The following is a 20,355-nucleotide window of genomic DNA, read 5'->3' as shown; positions in this document are numbered from 1 at the left end:
AATGGTCAAAAATCCAATGAATCCAAAAAGCCACAGAACTAAACTAAAATGCAATGCCTTTCATTATTACAAATGTGTGAGATGTTCCATCTGTTGGAATGACAGACAAAGCGCAACTGAATGGACACACAGACACTAATCCTTTTACTAAGAGAGCCTCCTGTCTATGAGGAGTTAAAATCTAAGTAGTCTGCACAGGTCCCAGTGTTAGATCTTGCACCATGCGATGCATTTGTCTCTGCTGTATGCCACTTGCAGTAGGATTTGTGAAAGCGTTGTTAATGTTTGTGATGCGCCATTGGTTGGAAAGACAAATGCCACGCATCATTTTATTACAAATGCTTGAGATGTGCCATTGGTTGGAATGACAGACACATAGAAACTGGATAGACACACAGACACTAATCCTTTTACTAGCAGAGTCATCCATCTCTGAGGGGTTGAAATCTAAGTAGTCAACACTGGTCTCAGTGTAAGATCTGCGGTACACCATAGGATGCATTTGTCTCTGTTATATGCCACTTGCAATGGGATTTGTGAAAGCTTCGGTAATGTTTGTGATGCGCCATCTGTCAGAAATACAGAGACAGAGCAATCGGACAGACATATTGATACCCAGACTCTTATCCAAGCCCTTGCATTCGGAGCATTTTGCTGATTTTGTCGGTGACACAGTTGGGGTGGCATTTTTAATTTTGTGTGTCATCTCGTATTCCCCACCTGTGTGTTTGTTTGTTTATTTTTTTATTATAACTGAATTTCATTTTTTTATTATTCACGATTTTTTCATCGTAAATAATTTTTACCACAAAGAGGAACCGTCTGCAATGAAGGCTGGCTTTTTGTCTCCCTATACCTGCCAGGTTTTTCTTGACTTTGATGGGTACCTTTGGTCCCAGTCGGTCCCCTCTGCTCCTTCGCCGGTGACTCGTGACACTTCTCTCGTGTGACCTTTTTCAATGTGTGCTGCCATATTGAGTCTTTGTGTCGTATCGATGCATGTTGCTGCAATGCACTCCTGCCACTGATCTGCGGCAGACAAGCAGTGACAATGTAATGGGACTGGGCACGGGTGACAGTCACCTTAAACAAGCGTCCCACATTGAGTTCACTTCACTGAAATTCAAACATTGAATTGAAGAATGAGAACAGAAGAGTCTTCACTGCGCAGAACCGCGTGGTCTTCATGTCTGCGTCCTCTCTTTTCTTTTTCGTTTCACTTGATAGTTCTGGGGGTTTCAAGACTTGCTAATGAAGGACTTCTTCAGCCTGCCTGCCCCCCCACCCCAAACAGCAGCTCTCTGGGACTTTCTCGCTTTATCAGCGTCCTGCAGTAACGTCAGCGCTAATCTCGCTCTGTCAGCCCATTTTAGAAATGGCTCCGAATTTTCATTTTCTGATAGGAACTTTCTTGCTTTCAAAAATGTGACATTTCGGCCTCCCAGCTGAAGAGCTCCAGGACAATCGAGGGACAAGCAGAACACCAAGCCAAATCCTAAGGATGTTTTGAACCTCCACTGCTTATAAAAACTTCCAACAATACAAATCTGTGACCGCCACCAACATCATTCATTATCTGTGGCCAAAGTCTCCTCGCCCCTGGTGGACACAGTGAAAGACCACCTGGCCCCGCCATAGCTTGGACAAAGATTGAAACTGAACAGGCGGTCATCTACTATGTCTGCTCCACAAGGACGGACAAAGCCTGTGAGGATGACGTTCTTTGATTGGACCATCCAGCCATCCCAGTTGAAGGGTCTGCACAGAGATATGCAGGTGGTTGAGCCTGTGGTGTCCTGGATGACCAACAGACCACCAGTGTGCGAGTCTCGAGGACTGTGTGAACACCACATGAACAGTCGCCATTCTTAGATGTGCCAGTGGCTACCTGCTCAGACGCTGGCACCTTACGCCCGAGCTAGCCCACCGCAGCCCCTACTGCTACTTTAAATACCAGTGTCCATGACTTTGGCTTAATATGACGAAATGGTGACACTTGGTGCAGGTTTCCTTAGCAACCTGTGGCGCTGCAGCTTCAGACACGTTTATCAGATAATTGGCAGTGCTGCCCTGTTTTATCAAATGTGGCGTACAGCAAACCAGCTGAGGAGCAAAGGTCTGACAAAAGTCCACCAGCTGTGTAACTGAAACACTACATGTGCCAGTAAGCAAGAAACGTATCGCAACTATTAGGGTCGTTGTATGTAATAAATTCTATTATCCTTTAGCTTGAATTACACGAGTGCTGCCATCAAGACACACAAAAACAGTACTTTGGTGGTGAGGAAAAGATAAAAACTGCTGATGTAACTTGTTTATTCAGAAGTCTGTGCCACGAGGAGCATGGCAGCCCCTGGCACCACTGCAGCCAGCAAGCAGGTAGTGATGCACTAAAGCAGTGCTTTTAAATTTTGCCTTTATTGTGTCTTCATGACCCAGAATTGCCATCAACCTTCATCCCAAAGGGGTTTATATAGTAATAAAAGACATGGTATCAGTCATTCCAACAAATGGCGCATCACAAACATTAACACTTCAATTGTGTATCCCATAACAAATGGCATACAAGAGATACATGCATTGTATCAGTCATTCCAACAGATGGCGCATCACAAACATTAACACTTCAATTGTATATCCCATTACAAATGGCATACAAGAGATACATGCATTGTGTCAGTCATTCCAACAGATGGCGCATCACAAACATTAATAATTCTTTTATGTATCCCATACCAAATGGCATATAAGAGACACATACATTGCAATTGTCATTCAAACACATGCTGCATCACAAGAATCTTTATTAATAAAATGCATTGCACTTTCCATTCCAACAGATGTCGCATCACAAACATTAGCACTGATTTTAAAAACCCAATACCAAATGCCACAAAGCAGAGACGTACAGTAGGCACTGCATTTGTCATTCCACTAGACAGCCCTTCACAAACATTAACACTGCTTTTACAAATCCCATACTGGATGGCATAAAACAGAGACAAACAGTAGGCATGGCATATTCCGTTTCAACAGATGGCACATCCCAAACATTTGCACCACTTTTACATATCACTTACCAAATGGCATATAACTTGAGACACAGACATTGCATTTGTCATTCCAACAGATGGTGCATCACAAACATTAGCACTGCTTTTACAAATCCCATGCCAAATAACAGACAAATGCATTCATACACGCTGGTTTGGGCTAAAAATCAGCTGCTGCATCCCATATAAGGAGTTGGAGGACGAGGCTGGAGGTGAGGATGGTGATGATGATGATGATGAGTCAAGGAAGCTACTTTATCCAATCACAATACTCCTTGTTAGAACCCGTGACTGCACAGCTTAGCTGTGTCTGGGTGGTTGGGGTGCTGCTACGCCCCCTACAGGTCAGAGTGCACTACAACAAGTGCTAAATCAACCACTCTAAAATGATAAAGAAGTTCGTCCATTTGAGGCCTTGTGTCTTATACACCATTAATAGAATGGAAAAAAAGAAACAATGGGCTGAGAATGCGGTGACAATTAACCCTTCATGTGGCAACAGCAACCATCAGCCAGCAGGTTACTTGTTTCTGTCAGACAGAAGATCAGCGTTCGGTCAGTACATGTGACACAGGGCTGCCATTTCCAGTCGTGCAATTTGACACGAGATCACCGAGCGCGATTGGCAAATCAGACGTACCCCACGACAAAATGTCATGAAATGTTAGAGGACGACGGTATGGGACATTTAAGGCATTTTTGAACTTAAAACCCAGTTTGCTCATTTTGGGCCCTGCTTAGGCTGAAGCCTGCAATGCCAGTAGTTAGGGTTTGGGGTCAGGCTATTGTGGACAGGCCTCAGTAGGAACTTTTTTTTTGCAAGCCTCGATCCCCCCTTTTGTTATGGTCCAGACCCCCTGTTCATGTGCGAGTGGGTCCTCTGATAGACTGCCATCCTGTCCACTGAAGATTCCTGTGTCCTGTCAGGCCTCTTACAACCCTGAACTGGATTAAACCAGTTTTGAGTCTGGACTAGAATTTGGACTGTATGAAGTCTAAACAAATGTAGACCCTCTGCTTATTCCGACCCTAATTTTGTCATATTTTCATTAAAAAAGTGTCACACGCTGTCACCCCTTCCAAGCTAACAATACAACAGACTCCATCTTGAGCAGAAGTGAGCCAAGATCTCTCTCTGTCTAAACATCTCCGAGCAAATCACGCGACCCGTGGGGTTAAACAAGAATTTAAATTTGGAATCCAAACCCGCAGGGACTGAGGACGGAGCGCCAGGCGTTGCTCATTTCAGCACAATAGTGAAAGAAGGGTTGATGGGGGGGCTCTCTGTTCCACTGGCGTCCCGACAAAGCAAGCAGGCCGCATTCGTTAGCTGGACTTGATGGGACTTGTCGGCAGCAGCGCAAACGCCTGCTAATTTCATTCACACCGTGGCACAGATGGGCAAGCTGCTATTCGGCCCCCCGTACAATTAAACTCATCTGGCATTAACTGGCTGTCTTTGGGTCCTTCTCAACACCACGACTGTACAGATCAGGCAACCACTGAAGAATAAAGACATCAAAACAAATAAGCAGACGCAAAGCCCACCCCATGACTTACGTCAAATTTGGGGGGGGGGGACTCTTACAGTAGCCTTTACTGTGTCATACTGTGTGACTGGGGGCAGTGTTGTCATGGGAGCACGTTGCCCCCCGGTAAATGGAGTCCACAACTGAAAAGTCACTGGAAAAGTCACATGATGTGACATGGCCTTAACCTGCAGGACTGCGGGGTGGCACAGGCACCTCACAGATTAATCAGAGGTCCAGTTACTGTTTGAGTGGGCACACATCTTCGCCTCGGGTGGGCACACAAGGTCACCCTGAACTGGCCAGGCCTGTGTGTAACTAAGCTTATGGGAGGCCACACTTTGCAGCCTGTCCTGCTAGGATGTGGGCACAAGACCCCCCCACGACCCTAAACTGGATTAAACAGGTACAGATAATGGATGGATGGGCCGACATTAAGGGTGGGCAGGCTGCAGATGCCAGGCCTCTGGTTATTTGAGACAGCAGCAAACCAAACTCTCAGGAACTGTGTAGGGGGCTACACGCCGAGCCCTCCCTTCTGTCTGCCTGCTATCTGCCCCGTGCCCCTCCTAAGTAACACTAATTATGTGGCAGTCGTAAGATACGAGGGGCAGGGGAAATGAAAGGGGCCAGGATGGTGGCATTGGCCTAGGACTGCAAACTCGACGCCATTGTCATTTGAGCCCCCCTGTGCTTGTTGAAGTATGCTTTTGATTTTCACAGTGGAAGACCCTCTGCCCGTATTTCTTCAATTATTCTTCATGATCCTAGACTATGGCATATGGGAGGAAAAGTAACACAAACACTGGGAGAACAAAAGACACACAATGCCAGAACAAAGCAGAATCACCACAGGCTGCAGACAATGCCCACCACAGTGGGCACAAGGAAAGAAAAAACCCTGGACAAGGTGCCAGGCCACTGCCAGGCAAAAACAGAACAAGCAGTTCATCATCAAAAAAACCTGGCATGCCAAAAGAAAAACTGGGAAAAAAAATAAAAGAGAAAATCCACAGAAACAGCAACTGGACACATGAGCCACAGAGTGGCAGCGCCAGCCAACCAGTGCAGTGCCTGCTATTCGTTCAGCTATTCAGACTTCTGTTTGATTTTCATTGTCCCAAATGATCAAAATTGGGCTATTCAAGACAAACTGGAACATCACAAATGACAGCAGACACAACTCTACACATGACTGGCGTGTGACGTTGATGTATTAGACACAATTGGTGTGAAAAAATAAAAAATGACAGACACGGCGACTCAGCCAACAACATTCACTCCACCTCTCGTTTGGATTCGGCTTACCGAGACTCGAGTCCCGCATGCTCTTCAGCGCGTCCACTAAATTCTTGAATCCCGCACGGCTGTGGTCATTCTGACTGTACAACAGGAACTTCTTGGCATCTGAAAACAGCCGAGATATTCTGGAAAAGGGGGAAAGAAATCCACTCGTTAAAAATCCAGAAGTGCATCATTTGCTTGGAAAAGAAAAAATCACTAAAGGCGTTTGCCGTCACTTGTGTAACACGTAATGCTGGACCAGTAGTGAAAGACGCCACAGGGCACACGAACACGGGTTCAGGGGGGAGGGGAGGGCACAAGTCAAATCAACTGCCACATCTAAATGCCATGCAATGTATGTGATAGATAGATAGATAGATAGATAGATAGATAGATAGATAGATAGATAGATAGATAGATAGATAGATAGATAGATAGATAGAGTGAAAGACACTATATAATAGATAGATAGATAGATAGATAGATAGATAGAAAGAACTATTAGATAGATAGATAGAGATAGATAGATAGATAGATAGATAGATAGATAGATAGATAGATAGATAGATAGAGTGAAAGACACTATATAATAGATAGATAGATAGATAGATAGATAGATAGATAGATAGATAGATAGATAGATAAGGCACTATTTGATAGATAGATAGATAGATAGATAGATAGATAGATAGCATAAAACCAAACACCAGCCCACTAAAGGCTCCTGCCATTCTCGGAGAGCTGCAGTGCTGTACTTACATGGACTTATCGAAGTTTCCAACTGCTCCTGGCGACTCTCCTGGTGTTGGGTACCGAAAGCAGGGATTGTTGGCATTACAGATGATTCCTTGTACCCATGGCAGTGTCCCCGCTGATGGCAAAGCCTTATTTGGAAAATGACCTGTTAAAAAAAACAAAACAAAACAAAAGTAACACCAATGATATGAAGTGGGCTATGGTGGTCATCTAGGTAGCCAACGGCTGCCAGTTTAGTCTTCACTACTTGTCACCCTGTGTGTGCCAACACTGGATATGTACACATTTGTGCCTCACACACTCGGTGTCACTCTCCTGCTGGAGCTGTTGGTGACATTTCTTCCTTTTTAACTTTCAGATCCTGCCTGTGGCTTTGTGGCTCAGGGTCAGGTGCCCCGTTCACCGCTGGTTCTTGCCTGCCGTGATAAGGTGGGTTGAGATTCCTATAGCAGTTTATGAATTAATAATTTAATTATCCTGCCTATTTTTCTATGATATGGTCTTGAGATGTCAAAGCCTTGCCAGCAATATGGGGAATAAGGAAGAAATCAGAACTGGCAGGAGATGCCAGTCGATTACTGGGCACACAAACTCACTTGCCAGTTAGTAGAACAAATATGAGAAAACTGGAGTTAGGCTTAGGGGTAGGGTGAGAACATAAGAACTGCACACACAGGCAGTGACCAAGGTGACCAGCGTAGTTTGGGCCAGGCTATGCCACCGCAGTGCCTTCAAGAAATATTTAGATGCCTTCAAACTTATTCACGTTTTCTTATAACATTACACTAACATCCTTGAAGTTCATATTTTTCCCTCATCAAGCAAGACTTGATACAAATCGAGAAAAAGGACTTTAGACGTCTTTGCAAATTTATTGAAAATAAAAATAACAACTGAAATATCCCACAGGAATTCGGGCCCTTTGTGCTATGACCCCCGAAATCTGCCTCAGGTGTTCTATCGGTCAGCGCCGAGATGTCTGGTGGTCAATTCACTTGGCTGGGCGTGATTATGAAAGGCAGACAGCCGTCTACTGAAGACCTCCAAAGTTGAGCACAGGGAAAGGCGCTATATAAGTAAAATGTATTATGATTATTATTATGATTATAACAAGCCATGCAGTCAAAGAGGTTACCTGCAGAACTTAAAGAGACTTGCTGGTGTCGAGGACTACAATAAATCCTGCAATACCGCAGGTTCAAAAAGAGCGCAGCGGCCTCCATACGTTTTAAATTGCAGGAGTTTGGATCAACCACGACTCTTCCTAGAGCCAAGCTGAGCAATTATGGTGTAGCAGCAGCACTATGTAATAAAAGGGTGCTACATATCCCAGCAGCCCAGGCGGTTTAACGCCATTGGACAGTTTTGAGGGTGCAGGGGCTGATGGGAAGAAGATCGAGCCGGCAGTTCCTTTAAAAAGGGAAACTGGCAGAACGGTGAGAGATCGCCATCGTCCATCTGTCTGTTACTACACAACACAATTCATTTTTGTGTACCCCAAAATCACCTAATGGGCTTTAACAGCCAGGCCTTAATAATAAAATGGAAGAAATCTCAGGAAAGGCAATTTGAAGAGAGAGACCCCTTTCCAGGTAGGTTGGACGTGTTTGGGTGGTGACAATAAAAAAAGGGGGTCAATATAATACAATACAATACACAGAACAGAACACACGCGATCCTCTGTACAATACGATATATTATAAGGACAGAGGAGATGATATCACAGAACAGGATTCTGATTGGTTAAGAGTCCTGGAGACCTACTGGCCATTTGAGTCAGCACTGGGCTGTTCAGACATCATTTGGGTTACCTGTTAATTACCTTGAATCACTGTTCCTGTCTGGATTGAGTGGTCTGTCTGTCTGTTTGTGTGACTTTGTACGGATTGGACACGCCTCCATCGGAGGGAAAGCCCCCAATCACCGCATTGGGACATCAGGACACCGGTAGGACACTCTTACCTCGTCAACTGGCTGTGCTACACTGGACTGTGCTTTGCACTTTGTTTGACTATTGGGTTGTCGTTGGGTTCGTTATGCCGTCGGGATGGGGGGGATGCTGGTTGTTGCATACACGTTTTTTGTTATATTGCACATTCTTTTTTTCTTATATTTCGTTTTTATTTATCGATTCATTGGGCCATTCACTGTGTCTCGGAGTGAGAGAGTACATGCCAGGCCAAGGCTGGGTGAGTTCCTGGAGCCCCCTTCCTACATAACCACTCAGCAAGTCGCAACATACAGTAAGTAGATTAGCATAGGAGCCCCTATGCCAGTGGTGCCCTCGGGCAACTGCCCAGCCTGCCCATATGTTAAGGCAGCCCTGTCTAGGCCATATAGAAATCCCAAAAAGTAGGGAGGGTATGTCCCTGCATCAACCCCTAACTGCATCCAGGGACCAAAACAGGGGTGTGCTGCTGGACTACAATTCCCAGCATTCCAAAATGCTACCGAAACCCAGAGATGCTGCTATCTAGTGGGTCGGTGGGGGGCATACAGCCTTGAAATGGAGACCCCCCCCTCTCCACTCCAACTCTCTCTGTTGTAATGGCCTCTTGGCCAGTTATTTGCCAGCACATACGTGTTGCCCATTACAGCGTTCCCAGTGTACTGGAGCCTTTACTGGCAGCACTGGGTACAAAGCAGAAACAAACTGCGGGTGGGACACAAGTGGACTATCCGCCCAATGTACCTAGCGTGGAGAACATGCAAAGTCCACACATGCAAAGGATTTGACCTCAAGATGGTGGTCCATAAGGCAGTGGCGGTAACCAGTGTACCATGAAACCGATCCCCTCCATACCATGCAGTTTCAATTGAATCAAAGTCAAGCATTTTTATGGGGACAGCAACAATGCCACTTGGGGACAAGCAGCTCCTACAACTCTGCTCACGTTGAGCCAATGGTGGAGACACAAGCAGGACCCTTCACGGTGTATGATGATGATGATGATGATGATAATGGAGTCGGGAGTTGTTAAGCAGCAGCAGCAGTGGCAGAGTGCCAGTCATATGATGACCTTTGCAGTTCGCTGACACGGACTTGTCAAGATAACACCGCCGATATCAGTGTACTCCTGACATGACATCAATTAAGGGCCAGGTTCCAACACATCCGTCAGCACAAGCAGATAAGATAATTTTCATAATCGCATACAAGATTTTCAGGAGGCGGCCATCCAGTCTGGGGTGAGTAACGTGACGGGATGATTCCTAAGGGACACGTTCTCAAGACGGGTCACCGTCTGTACTTTAGGCCTCTGCTTCTCCTGCTTATCAACACTCGAGATTCCCATAGAGTGTGCCTCCTAGCGATTTCCATTAACCCTTTCCCAACGGCTACTCTCTGCCAACCTGGGAATGATTCTGGGGTGGCAGGGGGCTCAGGTTGTCTGAGGTCAGGTTGGGCATTCACTTCACTGCACAGACTCTGTGGGGTCAACTGTAGGGGATTGTTGTGCTGACCAATACAAGCGTCCCATTCACAGGGAGAGGCGACGTCGGAGTTCAAACTAAAGAAAAGGGGGGAGAACTGACACCTCTGAAGGCATAAATGAGGTCCAATAGAGACAACGTCCCACCACGGTCGCTTCTGCTGCTGACGTCTGGGGGGGCCCAATAGAACAGGACACAGTCAGAGGGTCCGGTGGGCTCAGCGCCTCAGCTGGTCAGAGCTATTTAGGCAGCACTTGGGGGACCTGCAGTGTCCTCCATAACGTTTGGGACAAAGGACACATTTATTCTGTGATCTGCTCCTCTGGTCCACAATTTAAAATTAAAAATCAAACAATTCAGTGAACATTGAAGGGGATTTGCACACATTTCATTCCCACCACACTTCTTCTACATGGTCCCCCCATTTCAGGGCACCATAATGGCAGGTCATATTTCTGACCTTCTTCATACAAAATCTCTCCAGTTCAGTTCAATTTGATGGACAGCCTGCTTCAAATCATCCCATAGATTGTCGATGATATTCAAGTCAGGAGACTGTGACGGCCATTCCAGGACATTGGACTTCTCCCTCTGCATGAACGCCTTTGTAGATTTCCAACTGTGTTTTGGGTCATCGTCTTGTTTGAATATCCAACCCCTGCTTAAGTAACTTTGTGACTGATGCTTGAACATTATCCTGAAGAATTTGGTGATATTCGGTTGAATTCATCCGACCCTCGACTTTAACAAGGGCCCCAGTCCCTGAACTGGCCACACAGCCCCACAGCATGATGGGACCTCCAACAAATTTGACAGGAGGTAGCAGGTGTTTCTCTTGGACTGCGGTGTTCTTCTTCTGCCATGCAAAGCGCTTTTTGTTCTGACCAAATAACTCCATTTTTGTCTCATCAGTCCAAAGCACTTTGTTCTTAATGACTCTGACTTGAATAAATGAGCATTTGATACAACAAGCGACTGACTCTGTTTGTGTTGTGAGTGCAGAAAGGGCTTCTCTCTCATCACCCTGCCATACAGATATTCTGAATTGTAGCACGATGTCCAGATACACCATCTGCAGCGAGATGTTCTTGAGGTCTTTGGAGGTGATCTGTGGTTGTCTGTCTCCATTCTCACAATCCTGCTCATATGCCGCTTCTGTATTTTTCTTGGCCTGCCAGACCTGCTGAGTTGGTTTAACAGTAACTGTGCCTGTGGCCTTCCATTTCCTGATTCCATTCCTGACAGTTGACACTGACAGTTTAAACCTCTGAGATGGCTTTTTGTAGCCTTCCTCTAAACCAGGAGACTCAACAATCTTTGTTTTCAGATCTTTGGAGAGTTGCTTTGAGGATCCCATGCTGTCTGTCACTCTTCAGAGGAGAGTCAAAGGGAAGGAAGCACAACTTGCGATTGACCACCTTAAATACCTTTGACCACTCATGATAGGACACTCCTGTCTGTGAAGTTCAAGGCTTAATGAGCTCATCATACCAAGTAATCAGCACTGAGCAGTGACAGCCATTCAAATCAGCACAATGACAAGGGGACCCACATTTGTGCACAGCCAGTGTTTCACATTTCATTTCATTTCATAACTAAATTCTGCGTCACTGAAAATCTTTGTTCTGAAAACACCGCAGTGCTCAGATGTTCCTAGGAAATGACAGACATACCACTGTGATCTTTACTGTTGAAAGGAGAGTCGATTATTACACAGGCTGAGAGGGGGTCCCAAACTTTTTCATATGACTGTACGTTTCGTTGACACAATGAAAGTCCAAACACAGAATCAAAATTCAATGTGATATTTGCGAAAAATGAATTTAAAAAATTGTTTTACTGAACTTTTTGAGTAAAAGTGTAAGTTTAAAAAGTATTTGTGTGTTCATTTCAAAGCCAAACAGAATGAAAATATATTACACAACGAATACCTCTAATGCAACATGAAATATAATTTTCTTTCAATTTATTACGTTTTACTATTTTTTACTGTGGTTAATTACTCGCTGTAATGTAAAATAGTTACTTCTATTATTATGCAGATGCAACAATTCCCATGAAAAGAACAATCTGTTTAAATTGTACATCCGCTTCACCATATGCAAGTGGCAGAGCCACAAAGAGGCTAGCGCATAGCACCCACCTGGGGGTTGGCAAGCAAAGCAAGCAGGGGGCAAAGCCCTCTAGTATATCTATTCATCCATTATCCAACCCGCTATACCCTAACTACAGGGTCACGGGGTCACTGCTGGAGCCAATCCCAGCCAACACAGGGCGCAAGGCAGGAAACAAACCCCAGGCAGGGTGCCAGCCCACCGCAGGGCACACACACACCCAGCACACACCAGGGACAATTTAGGATCGCCAATGCACCTAAACTGCATGTCTTTGGACTGTGGGAGGACAAGAGGAGAACATGCAGACTCCACGCAGGGAGGATCCGGGAAGCGAACCAGGGTCTCCTAACTACGAGGCGGCTGCGCCACCTACTGCGCCACCATGCCGCCCAGTGTATATATATATATATATATATATATATATATATATATATATAATATATACTAAAAATACTGTCAGGTGAAATCAACCCTAACCCATCCACTTCTGGGTAGGGTGGGGGTTGATCTTGTGGTCTTGTATTCAGGTTATCATTCAGTTGACACTCGGAAGGACCACCAGAGGGCGAACTGCAGGTGACTGCCAGCATTCTTTATGTTTGCGCGCCGCCACCATCGCCCGCCTGTTGCTTTTCAAATTAAATGGAGTTGGCCGGTTCTGAGCGTCAACTAGATGACAACATACATACAACACCGCAAGACAAGCACATTAGTGAATCTTCATCCATCCATCCATTGTCTAACCCACTGAATCCGAACACAGGGTCACGGGGGTCTGCTGGAGCCAATCCCAGCCAACACAGGGCACAAGGCAGGAAACAATCCTGGGCAGGGTGCCAACCCACCCCAGGTGAATCTTCATTGTTTGTTAATTTATTTTTATTTTTAAAACAATTAAAAAAAAAAAAAGCTTTATTTTCCTCCCTGGCAACATTGGGTATTTCAGCGAGTCTTTATCGTTTGTCTGTCCAGGATTTTAAATCACCTGTAAGCTCGCAAACCGTTTGACCTGAAATCTGGTACACATACACTACGTGACGTCCGTCGACTATCCGCTTTCGGGGTGATGATTGACCTCCAAGGTTATTCCTCTTTTAATTTTTATTTTATGTTACTGTAGAATCAACTCTCGGCAGCGGCCAGCAGGGCGGCGCATGCGTACAGGTGCCGTTCCCATTCCCTACCAACGTCGCCAACACTTGCCCTACTTCTTCATATCTTAAATAATTCTTGAGACAGATTGAACACTTAAGTGGTGGCTTACGTGAAAAATGAAAGGTAACGTACTAAGTAATTGCAGCCCAAACACGAAAAGATGCTGACGAAAGAAGAGAAGAGAAGCAGCGGGCCACTAGAGTGGAGACAAGAAGAGCTGCTCAGGGGGCAGCAAGCGCATCAACCTCCGAGCAAACGAATGCTAACCGTACAGAGAAAGAGGATGAAGACTATAAGTCAAGTGGATTCACTGCACGTTATTGTGCAGTGTGCCATTACTGGTTTGAAATAAAGTGAAACTTAGGTCTTAAAGAGTTTGAGTCCACATATTCTCTTAAGTGGACTCCATATTGAAAAGACAGATCGCAATTCAGATCGTGGAGGGTGATTTTGTGTTAAAAGGATCAGGATATGGTTTTTTTTTTTGGAAAGGTCGCCCACCCTGAACATGGCATGTTGGACTCTAAGCTGGCCATGTTGGGTATACAAGTGGGCCATTTCGCAGACCGTTGACGTATCCACAGTTGGTTTATTTTCATGTGTCATTTTCAATACGAAGCAAAAACCCCATAACTGGCCGCACATATTCTTCATTTTGTGTTAAATCTCAAATAATTAACAAGCATAACTTCAAAACACTACTTGTATGTAAACATGAGTGCGACTGACCCCGGCTGGTGCGTATGAGTGGAACGTCAATGGACGGATGGCCCAATCTGTGCTGCTTCCTGCCTTGTCCCAATCGTCATCATCATGTTAAATCGTACTTCTAAAATTTTTATTATTATGCTGTATTAAGGATTTGTTCTGTTCTGTGTATTGTATTGTATTGACCCCCTACTTTTGACACCCACTGCACGCCCAACCTACCTGGTAAGGGGTCTCTCTTTGAACTGCCTTTCCCGAGGTTTCTTCCATTTTTCCCTACAAGGTTTTTATTGGGAGTTTTTTCTTGTCTTCTCAGAGAGTCAAGGCTGGGGGGCTGTCAAAAGGTACGGCCTGTTAAAGCCCATTGCGGCACTTCCTGTGTGATTTTGGGCTACACAAAAATAAACTGTATTGTATTGTATTGTGTCAGCTTCGGGACCCCATAACCTTGACGTCAAGGATGTCTTGTCATAAAGGATGACCTGGCATCCCGACTGGTATGAACGCTCATTTCATGGATCGATAGTGCAGATGGGGTGCTTCCTATTCCCATTCCCATTTTAGAGGAGTGTTTAATGTATGGACGGAGGATGATGGCCTCCCGTGAACTGCTGACTCCCCATACGATAGATGGCAGTGCTCCTCTATCTAGCAAGGCTATGGTTTGGACACACGCAGGGCATCATGGGATCTGTAGTCCCGAAAGGAAGCCCTGTTGAGTTTTCTGTGCTGCCGGGGAGAGGACTCCCTGGTCTTCTGGTGGTCCCATCATAGAAGCCATCACTCCACCTTAGCAGGGAGAAAAGGCCAACGCTCAGGAGTCAAGGAGAGAAGAAGGAATTGTGAGGGAATTGAAGAAGAAACCAGTAAAGAGGGTTTGGTTTATAGTTTATCTCAACACAAGACCACCTCTGGTTTAGTTGTGCCGGGGGTTTGGGCTCCTAAGATGCCCCCCCAAAGGCCACAAAAGGTGAAGGGTATGGAAAAACAAACAACTGTGTTGCCAAAGATATTAAAGTTCTATGAATGAAAGAGGAATGACTTTTGTCCACAATCACCCAGCGCTGCTAAATTCCACAGCCGGGCTTCAGGGAAAAAGAATATGAAGAGTTTTGGAAATTGTGAGGGGACACACCACGGTGGGCCGACTGAGCCATTATGTAACTGACCCAGCTAAACGGGACTGCCCCTTGTTACAATCCCCTAGGAGATAAGATTTATCTTGTGGTGGGCCTGAAGTCTGTTTCGTGTGACTCGCTGGAACGGGTAAAGGTTGCTCATCCGCTTGCTCGTTCAGGCATATTTCATCACAGTGCTCCCGAGATAAGATGCCCTGGGCGGTCAGCTGCAAAGTTCAGCCTGTGCTGCCACAGAGGGGGTCAGGCTGTAGAACTCCGTGACCCACCTGCAGCATTTCCAGAGTGCTAGACGGACAGAGAAATTCTCGTCTGTGATGTAATCCGCTGCCATTTTCATCAGAAGGCGCCATTCCTAGTGATCAGTCATGAGCCGTTCTAGAAAATTCTCGGGAGAGGCCGGTGGGCACCCCATAGCACCCTGGTCACACTGATCCGGACCTCCTCTCCTTTCACTAATGAGTATAGAGCCCTAAAATGTATATAATTTCTTTTTTTTCAAATGTAGTCAATAGTGAAAGTGTTTTGTCCCGTTGTTGCTAATTTGTCTAGCCTAATAAATGAATTAGAATAAAGAATATATAACAATAATAAAGAATACAGAATGGCTTCACTTTATTAGTTAACTCAAACTGCCAGCTCCCTCAATCAGCCAATCACATGGCTCAAATGGTGGTCATGTGGTTTACTCGTCTCGGCAACATTAGAAAGGCCAAAACGTTTGACCACTGCGCCTCGGACCACCGAGTATGATTGTCGGAGCCAGACATGGTGGTCCCACTTGCCCTCCCGGGGGATTTTCACACAACCGTCTATAGATCTTGCAGAATAAAGGGGTGATAAATTAAAGCTTAGTAAAAGTGGAAGGTCAGAGGACAGTGGATAGACTCGTTGGCTCACCACAAATAAAAGGCGGGCATCTCCGAACACACAACACGTCGGACCCATGAAGTGGATGGCCCACAGCAGCAGAAGACCACGCTGGTTTCCAAAACAAGAAGTTAAGGCTACAGAGGGAGGAGCACATGTCCGATAAACTGGACAACTGGAGATTAAGAGAATCAAGTCAGCTTCACCTGTCACCTCAACATACACAGAGAGACGAAACGACATGTCTCTGGGAACCCCCGTCCAACATAACACAACGCAAACAAATAAAGGAAGTTAAAGGGCATCACGTTTATTGTGTATGTGTGAGAGATCTCTACGGGGGACAGGCTTGCCAACATGGCCGACGGGGCAGCAGGGTGTTGAGAAGCCTTACAGCTTGTGGATAAGAACTGTTACATGGTCTGGCAGAGCGGATGCCAACACAGCCAAATCCCATGCCAGATGGTAAAAGGAGCAAAGGATCCATGGTGGGGTCACATCAATGGATCCATGCTGCCCTGTGTTAACATTACAGGTATTTAGTGGCAGCAGGGGGGATATTTTCTCTACTCCAGATTGGCATCTTAATACCAACTGGGCTCAATTTGCACCTAATCACTGTTACTGACCACGTGGATTCCCTTTTTGGCCACATTCCACCCTTTTTCAAAATGGATAAAATATCACATCAACCCATACTAGCTCCACAAAGAGAACTGTGGCTTCTGTTTACATCTCATAAGCCTGCACAGTCTGCAAAAGGCACAGATTGTGCTGAAAGTGCATTTGTTGTGCGTTTATCTAAGGAAATTAGAATAAGGAGATAGGAGGAGGTCAGAAAAACAAGCCAAGATCAGAGAAGTTGTTAAACAAGGTCCAGGATGTGAAACATTAACCAAACGTCCACGAAAACCAGAAGTAAGACATAAGAGAAAAATCGCAATCAAGTCTAAAAAGAATCCGAAACCAGAGAGCCCATTAAAAAAGAAGTCAAAGAGGCTGACGTTTATACCCATTGATGTATGATGTCACCTTGTCTGTGACCCTTGATGTCAACCCTGGGGACAAATAAAGTTCTATGTATTTATCTGTCTATCCCTGCCAACCACACTATCTATCTAATCCTGCCAACTACACTATCTATCTATTCCTGCCAACTACACTAACCATCTAGTTATCTAACCCTGCCAACTACACTATCTATTTATCTATCTAATATAGTGCCTTTCATATCTCTCTATCTAATCCTACCAACTATACTATCTATTCCTGCCAGCTACACTAACTATCTATCTGTCCCTGTCATTACACTATCTAGTTATCTAACCCTGCCAACTACACAATCCATCTACTCCTGTCAACTACACTATCCATTCCTGCCAATTACACGAAAAAATCCACGAAAACCAGAAGTAAGACATAAGAGAAAAATCGCAATCAAGTCTAAAAAGAATCCGAAACCAGAGAGCCCATTAAAAAAGAAGTCAAAGAGGCTGACGTTTATACCCATTGATGTATGATGTCACCTTGTCTGTGACCCTTGATGTCAACCCTGGGGACAAATAAAGTTCTATGTATTTATCTGTCTATCCCTGCCAACTACACTATCCATCTAATCCTGCAAACTACACTATCTACTTATCTAATCATGCCAATTACGCTATCTGTCTTATTTATGTAATCCTGCCAACTACACTATCTATCTATCTATCTAATATAGTGCCTTTCATATCTCTCTATCTAATCCTACCAACTATACTATCTATTCCTGCCAGCTACACTAACTATCTATCTGTCCCTGTCATTACACTATCTAGTTATCTAACCCTGCCAACTACACAATCCATCTACTCCTGTCAACTACACTATCCATTCCTGCCAATTACACTATCTATCCATGTATTACTGTATATATTGCCTATCATATCTATCTATCTATATAATCCTGCAAACTAAACTAGCTAATCATGCCAACTACGCTACCTATTTTATCTATTTAATCCTGCCAACTACACTATCTATTCCTGCCAGCTACACTAACTATCTATCTGTCCCTGCCAACTACACTATCCAGCTATCTACTCCTGCCAACTACACTATGTATTCCTGCCAATTACACTATCTATCTATCTATCTATCTATCTATCTATCTATCTATCTATCTATCTATCTATCTATCTATTATATATTGCCTATCATATCTATCTATATAATCCTGCAAACTAAACTATATAATCATGCCAACTACGCTATTTTATCTATTTAATCCTGCCAACTACACTATCTATTATATAGTGCCTTTCATATCTATCTATCTATCTATCTATCTATCTATCTATCTATCTATCTATTTAATCCTGCCAACTACACTACCTATCTATTATATACTGCCTTTCATGTCTATGTCATCTTCAGACAGAGGAGTAGCTTCAGTGACAGACTTTTGTCACTGTCCTGTTCCACTGACAGACTGAGGAGATCGTTCCTCCCCCACACTATGCGACTCTTCAATTCCACCTGGGGGAGTAAATGCGAACATTAATTTTATTTTAATTCTTTTCATTTTTATTATTATTTAATTTAATATTGTTTCTTTGTATCAGTATACTGCTGCTGGATTATGTGAATTTCCCCTTGGGATTAATAAAGTATCTATCTATCTATCTATCTATCTATCTATCTAATCCTGCAAACTACACTAATTATCTAATCATGCCAACTACGCTATCTATCTTATTTATTTAATCCTGCCAACTACACCATCTAGCTACCTATCTACCGCCCTACGTAACACAGGTCAATTCTAAAGTTCCAAAATGTCAGTGCCCATTGAAAAAACGGGGGTTCAAAACAACTCAAATAAAGGGCGCATCAAAATAAAAGCTAAACGAGACGCCCTTCTGAGGCCTTCACCACTGCAGCCCACTTTGTTTTCGCCAAAAGAGACAGGAAGGTAGCAATGAAATGTATGAAATTGCCACAGTGACCCTGAAGGATACGGCTAGATTTAATTCAATTCAATTCAGTCCATCACTCTTCACAGAGTGCAGGCTCAGAGTGCAGTGACAGCTCTCAGGTAAAATGTAAGTACAGCAGATGCCATTGTGTCTGCAGAATCGACAATGACAATTTCAGTTACTGTATCTGTGGTTTACATTTGGCTCTAAGATATTCCATGGAAAATTCCAGAAACGAATGATTCATACATTTCAAATCACGCTCTATTCTGAGCAAATGTTTTCCCCACTTTGGATACTCGATGCCACATCCACAATGCATCATTCCATGCATGGCGCAGGGGGGCTGTACCTCTGCGTGTGACGTCAGAATAATGTACAATGTATTACCACGCATGCACGTCGGAGGACCACCTTCTAGGTTTATTAGTGTCCCAGCGTAAAATTCTTGTCTCTTTTGTCATCCACAGCATTGATAAGACACCCACCGAGGGCAGCTGACTGTGCCCCTAATGGCCGGAGGACTATAAAAGAACAGACGCCCCGGCATGAATGGAGTCTCATACCGGACCAAAATTGTGAACAGCGCGGACCTGCTGAAGACGACCCGATTGGTTCCTGTTAACAACATCATGAAGATTAATTTCACTTTGTTTCTGTATACGCCATCGAGTGTGCTTTTAGTTTAAATTTATTTACATTTGGATTAAAAGGGGTCACCCAGCTGATACCCCAACACTTCTTTAACGTTACGAGTGTTCCTGTAATCATCCACAGTAACTAATTGGTATTTAATGTTGGTAATTTCTTATGATAGATAGATAGATAGATAGATAGATAGATAGATAGATAGATAGATAGATAGATAGATAGATAGATAGATAGAGTGAAAGGCACTATATAATAGATAGATAGATAGATAGATAGATAGATAGATAGATAGATAGATAGATAGATAGATAGATAGATAGATAGATAGATAGATAGATACTTTATTAATCCCAAGGGGAAATTCACATAATCCAGCAGCAGTATACTGATACAAAGAAACAATATTAAATTAATAGTAATAAAAATGAATAAATAAATAAATAAATAAAAAAATAAAAAAATAAAATAAAATTAAAAAAGCAGACAATAACTTTGAGTAATGTTAGCGTGTACTCCCCCGGGTGGAACTGAAGAGTTGCATAGTGTGGGGTCTCCTCAGTCTGTCAGTGGAGCAGGACGGTGACCGCAGTCTGTGGCTGAAGCTGCTCCTCTGTCTGGAGATGATCCTGTTCAGTGGATGCAGTGGATTCTCCATGATTGACAGGAGTCTGCTCAGCGCCCGTCGCTCTGCCACAGATGTTAAA

The 20,355-nt window shown here is 44.2% G+C and overlaps 1 protein-coding gene across 1 annotated transcript in view; it reads right to left on the bottom strand.

The window, feature by feature from the left end:
- The window catches only part of abca1a (ATP-binding cassette, sub-family A (ABC1), member 1A), a 125,872-nt gene that overhangs the window by 81,708 nt on the left and 23,809 nt on the right, over positions 1-20,355 (bottom strand). Inside the window, exons 4-5 of the mRNA XM_039758160.1 lie at positions 6,626-6,767; positions 5,891-6,009 (exon numbers count right to left, since the gene is read on the bottom strand). Of these exons, the coding sequence (XP_039614094.1) occupies positions 5,891-6,009; positions 6,626-6,767 (261 nt within the window). The remainder of the gene's footprint in view (positions 1-5,890; positions 6,010-6,625; positions 6,768-20,355) is intronic.

Source organism: Polypterus senegalus, chromosome 7, assembly GCF_016835505.1.
Source record: "Polypterus senegalus isolate Bchr_013 chromosome 7, ASM1683550v1, whole genome shotgun sequence".
Classification (NCBI taxonomy): Eukaryota; Metazoa; Chordata; class Cladistia; order Polypteriformes; family Polypteridae; genus Polypterus; species Polypterus senegalus.
The sequence above is the reverse complement of the archived record's forward strand: the minus strand, read 5'-3'. Positions and strand labels throughout refer to the sequence as shown.